The 12318-nt window shown below is 40.8% G+C and overlaps 1 protein-coding gene across 7 annotated transcripts in view; it reads right to left on the bottom strand.

The window, feature by feature from the left end:
- The window catches only part of tbc1d22a (TBC1 domain family, member 22a), a 554059-nt gene that overhangs the window by 249742 nt on the left and 291999 nt on the right, over nucleotides 1–12318 (bottom strand). For all 7 annotated transcript variants that reach the window (XM_086010299.1, XM_086010294.1, XM_086010298.1 and 4 more), the window contains one exon: nucleotides 3404–3531. In XM_086010299.1, coding sequence (XP_085866425.1) covers nucleotides 3404–3531 — 128 coding nt within the window. The remainder of the gene's footprint in view (nucleotides 1–3403; nucleotides 3532–12318) is intronic.

Below are 12318 nucleotides of genomic sequence, written 5' to 3'. Positions count from 1 at the left end.
CAGTAAAGACCTGTTATAACCAACTCCTGCAGTCCGTGTCTCAATTATACATGGACATAATACCAGCCAATGTGTCAGGACAATTTTTTCCTTGCATTTCACAGGATTGAACTAGACTGCCAATGCTGCCAGAGGCCCTGTGCATTCTGCTTTGTGTTCACTGGATTTTAAAATGGTTGACATTAGGTAAATTCTGATTATATTCAGTCACGTAATCAATAACAAATTAATGCATAATAATTGGAAGCAGTTTGCACTGTTAACAAAAAATGACACCACAATCATAACACTGAAAAGGAGTAAATGATTTTGCAAGAAGATAAATGGAGACCCTTAAAGACTGGGCTGTGGGACTAACAAATTTAAATGGAGGTGCTGTGAAATAATCTTTTCAGGCATATTTCCAATGTAGGGCAAAGAGGGTAAAACAAATAGGAAAACTGACAAAGTTAATCATTGGCCAACTGAATTGTGCAAGAGGAATAAAGCAAAGTTAGTCAACAACGGGGATTATTTTCAGATAAAGACAGCTGGTGCAAAATGACAACTGGACCTAATATAGGACAGCTACCAGGAAGTTTGCAAGCAACATAGTAACGACTTTTGGCATCTTTTAAATGGGGGCGGGGGAGATCCGAGCAATGCATTAAAACAGACATGTGTATCAGGTCCTCATTCTTCTCCACGGAGAAAAAGCCCCAGTCTGCTCAATCTTTCCTGATAGTTCCATCCTCTCAATCTTGCCATGTCCTTGGAAATCTTATCTGCACTTTCTCCAGTGCTTCAACATCCTTTTTGCAGTATAGAGAACAGACTGCACACTGTATTCCAAGTGTGGTCAAATCAATGTATAAAACCTAGAACCTTGGATACACAGATCAGGATCATAGCTGGAAAAAGTTATTCTCGAGGAAACAAAATTTGATCAAGCACAACACCTGACCAATTAGCACCTGATAGATGTCAAATTGATTTCTTTAAAGCCTAACAATATGATCAAATTTTCTACTTTGCCTGTATGTATTTAATAGTTCCATTTACAGGAAACTGTGTGTTATCCGGAGGCTAACTGTCTGGAATGCTCGAGCCACCGGCAAAAATCAGGGGCCGTTTCGTTAGTTTTGTTTCTTTTCGTTGCTTTTTTCTCAACAGTCAAGCTCTGCAAGGTCTCGCTGAAGCTGTTGCTAAGCCACAGAGACGCTTGGAATGTTTAGAAGCTGTTACAGGGTTTGTTGCCAGATACGGAGCTCAAAATCGCCATATGTTTCAACATTAGCGCTGGTTTGTCCGGCAGTTTTGAGGGAACGGCAACAGCTCGGTCCCGTCGGTGCCGGATAGCACAAAGTTTCCTGTACATCCATCCATTGGTTTTAACACAAAAGAATATTTAATAGTATTAAGACTTCTAAGTGCAAAAATAATCTGCATTCAGTTCTTATTATGCGCCAAGATAATTCATCTTCCTACATGTCATTTCTTGCACATTTTTCCCCCTTCACTGCTTTGGCGAATAATGATGAAGTGTTAATGAACTAAGCAATAATAGTGACTGGAACACAGACGAACAGTCTGCATTACAACATCTCACAAAAAAAAATGTTCACAACTTTCAAAATCAATAGCTTTTGTAATGACATTTGGGCTTATGATCACATAGCTCAAAGCAAAATTGAAGTCTTCTCGTTACAGCACAAGCTAGACATCATGCCTTTTAATGAAGCTCCCCAATCTATCATAGCCAACTCACTCCTCATACCTTCGTAGTTTCTTTTGTTTAGATTTAGGACCCTAGTTTCAGTTTGGACTTCTTCACTTTCCATCTTAGTGAAGAATTCTATCATGTTATGGTCATTTTTCCCTAAAGGACCCCGCACAAAAAGATTATTAATTAACCCCTTCTCATTGCACAATACCCAATCTAGGATAGCCTGTTCCCGAGTTGGCTTCTCAACGTACTGGTCTAAAAAGCCATCTCGTACACACTCCAGGAATTCATCCTCCATAGTTTATTGCTAATTTGGTTTGGCCAGTCGATATGTAGATTAAAGTCACCCATGATTACTGTAGTACCCTTGTTACATGCATCTCTAATGCATCTAAACATTGTACAGTTTTGAAGAAAGGCCCAGCCAGAAACATTTAAGCCAGCTGCTCACTCCACAAATGCTGACTGACCTGCTATATGTTTCTTGCATTTTATTTGGATTTCCAACATTTGCAGTTTTCTGCTTTTTATCAGCTCAACATTCCATCTGCTTAGTATTTCATCCCTTTTAACTACCAGATTCTTTTCAGCTTCTCCCCTGGTAATTCAACACGATTAATTAAGTCTCCCATTCGTTCTTCTAATATGTTACTTATATTTTCACCAATCTTTATTTGATTTTGTCCGTCATAATTCTGCCCACGTGCAAATTTGTCTGGGCCCCTCCAATTCCTTGGCTACCTCAGAGACTTGCCTGCCCCTTCTTCCCCAATCTGTTAAAGATAAATCTATAACTTGGCCAAATTGCATTGTGTTCCTGAATTAAGGTGGTTTATGTGGAAGCAGAAGGGGCCCTAGAAACCAATTCTCAGGGCACTGCACAGCATCACTCCTCTAACCAATACCCCATGCTCCATTTCCTTTAGCCATTCCTTATACACCTCTAAATTTACCTTGCATACAAAACTTCAATGACCTTTTCTGGAAGTCGAGAAACACAACATTATAGAATGCTATCTTCTCAATTACAATATCTCTTCTGTCAAAATAAAGTAGCGAAGAATAAAGTTACACAAGCAGTACTGGTTTGACGGAGGTACCTTCTTCGAGTGACATGAGCTGGTTGATGCAAATTATACCGCCAGCTTCACATCACTCTGCTCATCAGAATCCAAATGCTGGTTAAATTTTAACAAGAGCTCACTGGGCAATTAATTCCCTGTGGCTATTGTAAAGTTTCAAAATTTAAACAAAACCACCTGGGAACTTTTTAAAGCTCCGCTTGCTCCAGTTACAGTCAAACAGCTAGTGCAAAGCTGAAGTGGTGCAAGGCGACTTCCTCAAGGTGGTATTACTCGCTCAGTTTGTCAAATTTTACACCAGAGTTACTGTACCCATGGAGTTGATGCTAAATTAAAATGCTTTGTATTGACACAAAATTTGTAGTATAAGCAGCCTGAAAGAGTTAATCACTCTCTCATCATGTTCCTAATGGTGAACAGCAATTAAATGCTCTTCCAATTTCATGTCAATGTTTTCATCAGTATCAAAAAGAGAAATTTGATGTAGTCAAGCATGGACAAGTATTCTGAAGTGGCATACTTAGTGGAGTTAATGTACTTCAAGGGCTTGCATCTGTGTCAGCAGGCTTCCACAAGAGAGTGCAATTAATTCTGCCAGGAGGACATATGAGCTCACCTGATATGTGTCCCATAGCCTGATTGTACACCGCAGGGGAAGCTCCCTCATCAGCAGGTTATTCATCCATCGAAAAGCAAACTGCAGGTATTCGACTTCTGACTGTTGTAAGTGTTTATGTATTTGTTCTGTAAGGGGGAAAAAAGTTAACTTTTTATGCTACACACCAAAGATTCATCTTAAAATACCTATACTATGTTAAACGATATGCCAAAACACGTTTTGAACACTAAATATGTTATGCTAATCTCCATATTATAAACAAGCAGCATGAGAGATTTATTTTGTTGTTAATTAGTTGTTTTTTTTCTTCAATTTTTAATCCTCTCTGCACTCTTGCTGTAGTATTCCATAGATAGCAATAACCCTTTGGTACCTCGCCCAAATGGCCATTCATCATGTAAGAGTCAAGGCGGAGTGCCAGCAGCCTCTTTCACCATGAAAGGCATCACATCCATCAGATCTTATGCAACATACACATGCTCAGTTTCCACCAAGAGTCACTGGATAGTGATCAAGAGCAAGAACCCAGATTAATTTTTCCACTCCTGAGCCCATGGGCAATTAGGCCAGATGTTGTCGCTCAGCTACAATGAGCTCATTCATCACAGAATGAGGATCTAACAAAGGACCTTCTGGTCTGTATGGCTCAAATACATTGCCTACTGCCATTACACAATAAGCCATCAGAGGAAAAGAATTACAAATTGACTTATTTTGGTTGCAAGACCTACAATTAATTACTGATGAATTATATCATGTACTTACGAAAGCGTGGGTAAGTATTTCCAGATTGTGGTTACATATCAAATCCACAAATTGGTTAAGCAGGTTTTTGGAACAGTGCATGGTTTCTTTTGTTAAATCCCCCACAGGTCCATAGTTACTTCCAAATACAACAAGCAATGCAGAATTCTTGCTTCCTGCCATAAAAGCTCCCATCACCTCACTCAGAATTGTAGCAAAGTATGAAACGATTAAGGCTACATAAAAACCACCTCCATAGACAACATTATTCTCTGGACTGTGACATCAGAGAAGATTTGTCGTGAGCTAACATAATCAATGCAATACAAATCATGATTTTTCAAAAGGTAAGCAGGAAATATAAAAGCTGCAATTGGTTCTACCTGGGTAAAAGCCAGCTAATATTTAATTCTTCTTTCAGATCAGGTTTTGATTTCAAGTAAATTGTTGCTTTTTAATACAATTGGTGTTGAGCATTAAACATACAGTGGGCTACCACCAATGTTCCCTGTAAGTTGTGCGGCCACGCAGCACTCCAGGGAACCCGCGCAGCTGGCTTGCCAGCTTTTCAATACAAATACCGCGCATGTGCGGTATTTTGAATGTCCCGTGCAGCCCCTTAAAGGAGCAGAGCAGCATCAAAAAACTTAGAGAGAACATTGGCTACCACAGCCATCCACTTCTGAAATCAGAGTCTGAAATTAACCCAAACGGTTAAGGGGGAAGTCTTCCCTCTGAGAACTTTCGAGAGTCTCTGCTGAAATGAGTTTAGGTAGCTTCAATTCAGCTCTCAGTGATCATCAGGTCCATGACTCCAATCTGCTCATAATTCACAACCAGCATACAAAACAAAATATTGTTGGGATTTCAGGCTGAAAAATGTGCAGTACTTTGTTTTAAAAAAAAAACTCAAGGCTGGAATTCCATACCCATGTTGGATGAGAGCACTGGGTCAGCACTAATTCAATGTACTATATACAGCAACAAACTGTCAAATAATAAAAGGCCAGCAACAGAATTAGAAAATTCCACATGACCAAATAGCAACATTTAAGGCATTTTTCTGTTTGAGATCTTTGGACAAAGGCATTCAAATGGAGAACTATGATTTTAACATCCCATAATCCCTTGTATATCTTTCTGTTGCAGTGACTTCAAATTAAGAACAGTTGCATCACAAACTCATGATTGAGAAAAAAAAATCCAGTTTTGCATGTTTAGATTTAAGTGGAACCTGATGATGGCTTGCAGGACCCATACAAATGTGGGTTTCCAAAACTATTACTTCTCCAGAGGCCTGCTGCTCTTTATAAGAAAGTAACCATCAACTGCATTCATTACTGTTGACAGCAATTTGCAATTTGCAAGTAATATCATGCATATCTGGGCCTGGACTCGCAGTTCATTACGCTTACAGTTGTCTACAGACTTTATGGGCTTTTTGCGCGGGAGTCCGAAACAGCACGGCGCCTTCTACAGGGGATCTGGGACCTTTATGAATAGGACAAGCAACAGCGAGTCTCCTCAACCAATCAGATTGAAAAATCCTCACTGAGACACGCAGAGTGTAAACCATGAAGAGTGAGTTTGAATATTTCATTCAATGTAAAATCATGTACAGAAAGGAAAATGCAAGGGAAAGAGATGGAATTAAGAGAGGGAGATAAAAGAGACAAAGAAAAAGTAAAACAAAATGTTATTTTTAATTTGTTTTTAAATCTCCAATAATTAAAAGCTGAAGGAATGAGACTTTAGACATGTAAAAGTGAATTTTCAGTGCAAGAGGGTTTGTTGGCAGTAATTAATAATCACGCTGTTAAAAATTCACTTACACTTGAATGGACAAGCCCTAACTCTTTCTGGCGTGTTTAGTGGGTATCTGATGGGTAAGTGCCGCAACTTCACGCACTTCATGTGATTGAATGAGAGTTTTTCTGGAATCTGGGAATCTGAATGTGTTGAACATCGCTGGATAGACGACAGTGCCCTTATGAGCTCTATCCTCTGCAACATGGCCTTCCACTGCCATTCCTTATCCATTACCCCACCCCCTCCTCTAACCCATTGCCCTTAATAGTGGTTATAATTAACTGCATACAATATTTTAAACTGAAGTTTGTTCTTGTTTAAGAGTGCAGGCTACATCAGATCTTGACGCAGCCATTAATGTTTAGAAAGAGGCCAAGCAAATATCCTGACATATTTATCATTTGTCTGTGTGCATATTAAGAGTTTCTGTTCGTCTGTCAGTTATTTTCTTACTGTATAAAATAATTATTTTAATATGACCTCCTTGGTTGCCTTGTATATCTATCTGGAGAGGGGTTTGTCAGTATTTGAATTGCAAGTATTTGCAAAAATTCACACCTATGGAGATGAAAATCATAAAAGATGCAAACAGAATCATAACTGAGAATAACTACAAGATAATATTCCAAATGATTACTTCCTCCAAGTATTCACACGATAAGACATGAGCAACACACCTTCCCAAACAGAGATGACCAATGTAAAATCAATTACTTTGATATAAATGAGACAGGGTTCAAAACAAGCAAATTATCAAGGCTAGATGGTATTTATTCTAAACTGCTGAACAAGACCAAGGATCAGATTTGTGATGCACTGACAATAATTATAAGGGTGTCACTGACCACAAGGGAGATACCAGTAGATGGAAAACAGGGAAATAAAGCAAATCCAGGCAACTACAAACCAATTATTCTCACTTCATTGCATGCAAACTAATGGAATCCACTATCAAGAGTAAACTTGAAGCATATTCTTACAATGACCAAGTAAATGGTAGCCAGCATAGATTCAGAAGGCGAAGCTCTGGCTTGACCAACTTCCTCTACTTCTTTGAGGAAGTAAAGGCCCAAGTGGCCTGTGGAAATCCCCATGACACAGGGCACTTAGGCTTCTAAAAGGGATTTGACAAAGTGCCACATGATAGACTATTAGTCAAAATGAAAACGTATGGACTCAGGGTCAACCTTGGGAATGGAAAAGAAACTGTTTAAAGACAAGAAAATGAGTATGTGTTAGAGGAGTTCCATTGAGGTGGACTAAGATACTGAGTGGGGTGCTCCAGAGCTTGATGTTGGGACCACTACTGCCTCTCATTTATATAAATGACCTGGACTCTCAAACTCCATGCAAAGTGGTCAAATTTGCTGATGCCAAACTGGACGGAGAAGTGAAATCGCTGGAAGCAGCTGAAAAATTTGAGCACATTTCATACTGCAGTGATGTGGGCAAATCAATGGCAGATGACATTTAATGCTGACAAGTGTAAAGTACTGCACATAGCAAAGAAAAATAGGTGAAACATGTACTCTGTGAATGGTGTTGAAATAGCCAAGGATAAAGTTAAAGAGACTTAGAAGTAATGATCCAACTGTACAGTCTTCCTGACAGACCGTTCCTGAGCTCTGTGTCCAGGTCTAGTCACGGTGACACAAGGGAAACAGTCAACTGCTGGAGACAGTGCAGAGAAGAGCCACAGGGCTGATTCCCAGTGTTAAAGGTCAGAGTTATGAGGAAAGACGAGAGAAACTTAAGCTCTTGATCCAATCCAGGAGGCATCAGGGAGGTGAACTTAGTTTGTTATGGGCATGGAAAACAGAAGCCGACAATAGTAATTTGAAGTAAATTGCAATAGCAGGGCAAAAGGACACAGATTCAGACGAGTAAAAGGCAAATTAAGAGAAAGATCAGGAAATTCATTTACACAAAGAATGATCAACACACGGAACAGACTCCTGGATAAAGTAGTGGTGGCAAAAACCTGGAATCATTCAGCACTCTAGTTTTCAAATGCAATGGGGAGATGATGTGCCTTCAATAACCACAAAACTAGAAGTTATAGACCTTAACAAGTTGGCTTTTAATCACTAAGATCAGAGCTAACATCTCAACACACTGACTGGCTCGCAGGAATGAGTCATATAGATCCTGGGATCTTTATGTAAGAGAAGTCAGGGGCGGAGCCAAGAGCCAAGACCTGGAACATTCCAGGTTAGTCAGGAAAGAGGAAGTGAAACTATACACCGTGTGGAGGAGGGTAATATACATGAGTGCAAAACGAATACAGGCAAGCCAAACACATTTCATTACATTAGATCTGCAGTGTGCTTCTGAATACATGAAGCAAGATGGGTTGAGTGGTCTCCCTCATCCATAATGACCTGTGAAAAGATTTCACAACCTGACTATGGGATACATTCTTAGCATTATTTATCAGTTGCCAAGGTTGAAATTCTTGACATGTAAAGAAACAGATTTTCTTGAATGGATGAGAGACATGATATTGTTGAGATTCCAGCACATTTCCATACACTGATCCATAAGGACCAATAACTTCTGATGAGAAGTGGGAATGAATTAAGGTACTGAATGACTGATAAGTTTGCCCTAACTCTACTGCCTAACTAACTAATGGGGAATAAACCAGAGCAGATAAGAAGTAAAAGTAGGGGAACATCTAGGCAATGGTGACATAATACAATGTGGTTTAGGATAATAATTGAAAAAGACATAAGCATGACAAAGACCAGGGTAATAGATTGGAGAAAAGCCGATTGTGAGGGGCTGTGAATAGAACTTGGGAAAATAAAATGGACAACAATATTGGCAAACAATGATGTAGAACAACAATGGGAAACATTTAAAACAGGTGTTCAACAGAGCCCAGGAAAAATATATTCCGCTAAAAACCAAGAACAAACTAAACACTCAATGAGACACCATAGACGAATAAAGACATATGGGAAAAATTGAGTTTAAGGAAAGGGAATTACACTAAGTACATGGACAGCAAAGGAGAGCATGACAAGGGAGAATACAGAGACTAGGAGAGAAGTTAAAAAAAACAAACGGGAAGGCAAAGAGGAACTATGAAAGTAAATTATCAAGGTACATACAAAAAAAATTCTAGAGGCACATAAATAAAAAATGGAAAGTCGGGACGGCAATAGGGCCACAAAGGAATGGTCATGATAAAATCAGAGGCAGCAATAGCGAAATAGCAGAAATATTAATTATTTTGCTTCAGTATTTACCAGAGAAACAGATCAGTTGACCATGACATCGGAAGATGAGATTAGAAATGATATAACCGCATTTAAAATAAAGAGGCGAAATAATAAATAAACTAATCAAACTCAGGATAAAACCCATGGACCGGATGGATTGCATCATGCATTTTAAAAGAATCTAGGCAGAAGCACTATTACACATATTTAATAATTTGTTAGAAAAAGTTGTAGTGCCAAAGGACTGGCGGATAGCTAACATTATACCTATATTTATGATGGGGGATAGAACGTCCAGAGAACTATAGGCCAGTCAGCTCAACATCGGTAGTAGGAAAAGTAATAGAATCCCTACTAAAAGAGAAAAATAGAACATCTGGAAACCAAAAATATAATAATTAATTGTCAGCATGGATTTCAAAAGGCAAAGTCTTGCTTGACCAATTTCATTGAATTCTTTGAAGAGGTAACAGAGAGAACAAACAAGGGTAATGCAGTAGATGTAATTTATCTAGATTGCCAAAAGGCCTTCAATAATGTACCACATAATAGACTAGTGAATAAGGTCAGAGTATGTGGAGTCAGAGGGCAAGCAGCAGAATGGATAGCTAGCTGCCTGAAAAACAGAAAGCAGAGTCAGGGTAAAGGTTAGCTATTCAGAGTGGCAGAATGTGGGAAGTAGGGTCCCACAAGGATCAGTGCTGGGACCACTGTTATTCACAATTTATATTGGCCCAGTAATTCCTCTCTGAACGCGTGAGTACGGTTGGTGTACTCACGCGTCTGGCCGGAGGAAATGCCGGCGTTCAGCATGCACAGCGCATGCGGAGAAAACCGGCATTTCCAGTCCTCTGAACGAAGGGGTTCAGAGGCACAGCGCGTGCGACTGCACAGGCAGCGCTTGCGCAGTGAACTTCGTCGATTTCATTCATGGGTTCAGTGAGGGTAAGTCCTTACAAGTTACACTTGAAAAAAGCATGTGTAAAGTTGCTCCAAGGCTGCGGAGGAAGATATATTTTATCGTGGAGCTTCTGAAAGGCAATATTTTTGTTTGGGAAAGGGAGGAAAGTCATTTTAAGAAATGCTGAGGTAAGTTTTAAAGTTTAAATTTTTTTTTTATTTTTTATAAACGGGTTTTCAGTACGGTAGGTAGACGGAGCAATTGTGGCTGTGTGAATTGAATGTGAAAATGAGTGTTCTAAAATGAGTAATGTAACATTTCCAACACTTTTAAGAAAGAAACTTTTCATCAGTAATAAGTAATTATGTATGTATGTCCGCATATATTCCTTTACGTATATGTATGTATGTTTTATATTCCTTTACTTATGTGTATGAATGTATAATTTTAATTATGATTTTCCAATAAGTTACTTTCTCTGAAAGTCATAATTAAATACTGGGCCAACATTTTACATGTCAATAAAATGAAAAATTTAACAATTGCACGATTTGCCCCCTCGCATCTGCGACTGAGGGTCCAAGGAGGTGCACTGCGCAAGAGGTCATCGTCGTACGTATCCTCACACTGTTCCCTTTCGGGAACTGTATGAAGTGGTGGAAGGATTTCTGGCCACGTTAACACTCCTTCCGTGACCATAACCATCTTCATACCAGCCATTAGGGTGGTTAGTCCTATGGCGTGAGGGTTTTACGGGCTCCCACAACCCATCTGAGGGGGGGGGGGGCCACCCACACCCGCGGACGCAAGTATCCCGCTGGATGTCCACCCAGAATTTATAGTTGGAGCTCCGACTCCACTTGCCGGGACTGTCTGGAGCGGGGTTCGAAACCCTACTCCTTCTGGCCCAGCGGCGGGGATGCTTACCGCTACGCAAAAGGCCCACTCCGCGCAAAGGTGACACCCATACGTTTCCTGCGCCTTTTCCCTCCCCGTGACTGGAGCCCTATGCTGCCACTTGAAAGACCAAGCTATCATGTCCTTTTTGCGGCGCCTTTGAATTCTCATTACCAATGATGAGCAGGCGCTGCGCCTCCACCTCATTGAGGAGATTGCTGAGGTCATCATCAGTTCAATTGTGAGTTCTTTTAATGCCGTGAATTGTGCTCATTCCAGCCATTTCACGTTGCTAATCGGATTGGGCCTTTGGCGTAGCGGTAGGATCCCCGCCGCTGGGCCAGACGGGGTAGGGTTTCGAACCCCGCTCCACACAGTCCCGGCAAGTGGAGTCAGAGCTCCGGCTCTAAATTCTGGGTTGACATCCAGCGGGATATTTGCGTCCGTGGGTGTGGGTGGCCCCCCCTCCTTGTATAGCTTGTGGGAGCCCGTAAAACCCTCCCGCCATAGGACTAATCACCCTAATGGCTGGTTCAAAGATGGTTACGGTCACGGAATGAGCGTTAATCACGGCCATAAATCCTTCCACCACTTCATACAGTTCCCCAAAGGGAACAGTGTGAAGACACGTATGACGACGACATTGCTAAATAAATAAATGGAATAAAAAAAAATCTTTTAGGGCTTTTAAAAGTCTTTAAATTGCTTTAATTCTGTTTAAAACTACTTCAGATTCTTCAAAATAATGTAAACGTTTTTAAAATTTTATAAAAGTTCACAAAACATTCATAAAATAGCAGATAACTTACTTTCCCTGCAGCTGTGTAACTACAAAGTCCTCTGCAGCTGCTTGGAGAGATTGGGGGCGTATCCTACTACAATGAGACCTTAAGGGGCGTGTCTCACTTGCACAGCGCGCTCCAGGCTTCGCGCTGGCTGCACTCCTGGGCGGCGTGACGTCAAACGCTGCCCGGGATTCTTCTGTTTCAAAATGGAATTCCAGGCGTCCCTGGAGGTGAACGGCAGGCGCGTCGGGTAAGTGCATATCGGGGGCTTACACGTGCGGCAAGCCACCGACCCGAATTACTGCCCCATTAACTATTTAGACTTTGGAATCAAAAACAAAATTTCTAAATTTGCAGCTGACACCATTTTTTTTTTGGGGGGGGGGGGTCAGTGGTTAGCACTGTTGCCTCACAGCGCCAGGGACCCGGGTTCGAATCCGGCCTCGGGTGACTGTCTGTGTGGAGTTTGCACATTCTCCCCGTGTTTGCGTGGGTTTTCTCCGGGTGCTCCGGTTTCCTCCCACAGTCCAAAGATGTGCGGGTTAGGTT

Source organism: Somniosus microcephalus, chromosome 17 (genome assembly GCF_052327205.1).
Source record: "Somniosus microcephalus isolate GS21.2 chromosome 17, FLI_Smic_1.0, whole genome shotgun sequence".
Lineage (NCBI taxonomy): Eukaryota > Metazoa > Chordata > Chondrichthyes > Squaliformes > Somniosidae > Somniosus > Somniosus microcephalus.
The sequence above is the reverse complement of the archived record's forward strand: the minus strand, read 5'-3'. Positions and strand labels throughout refer to the sequence as shown.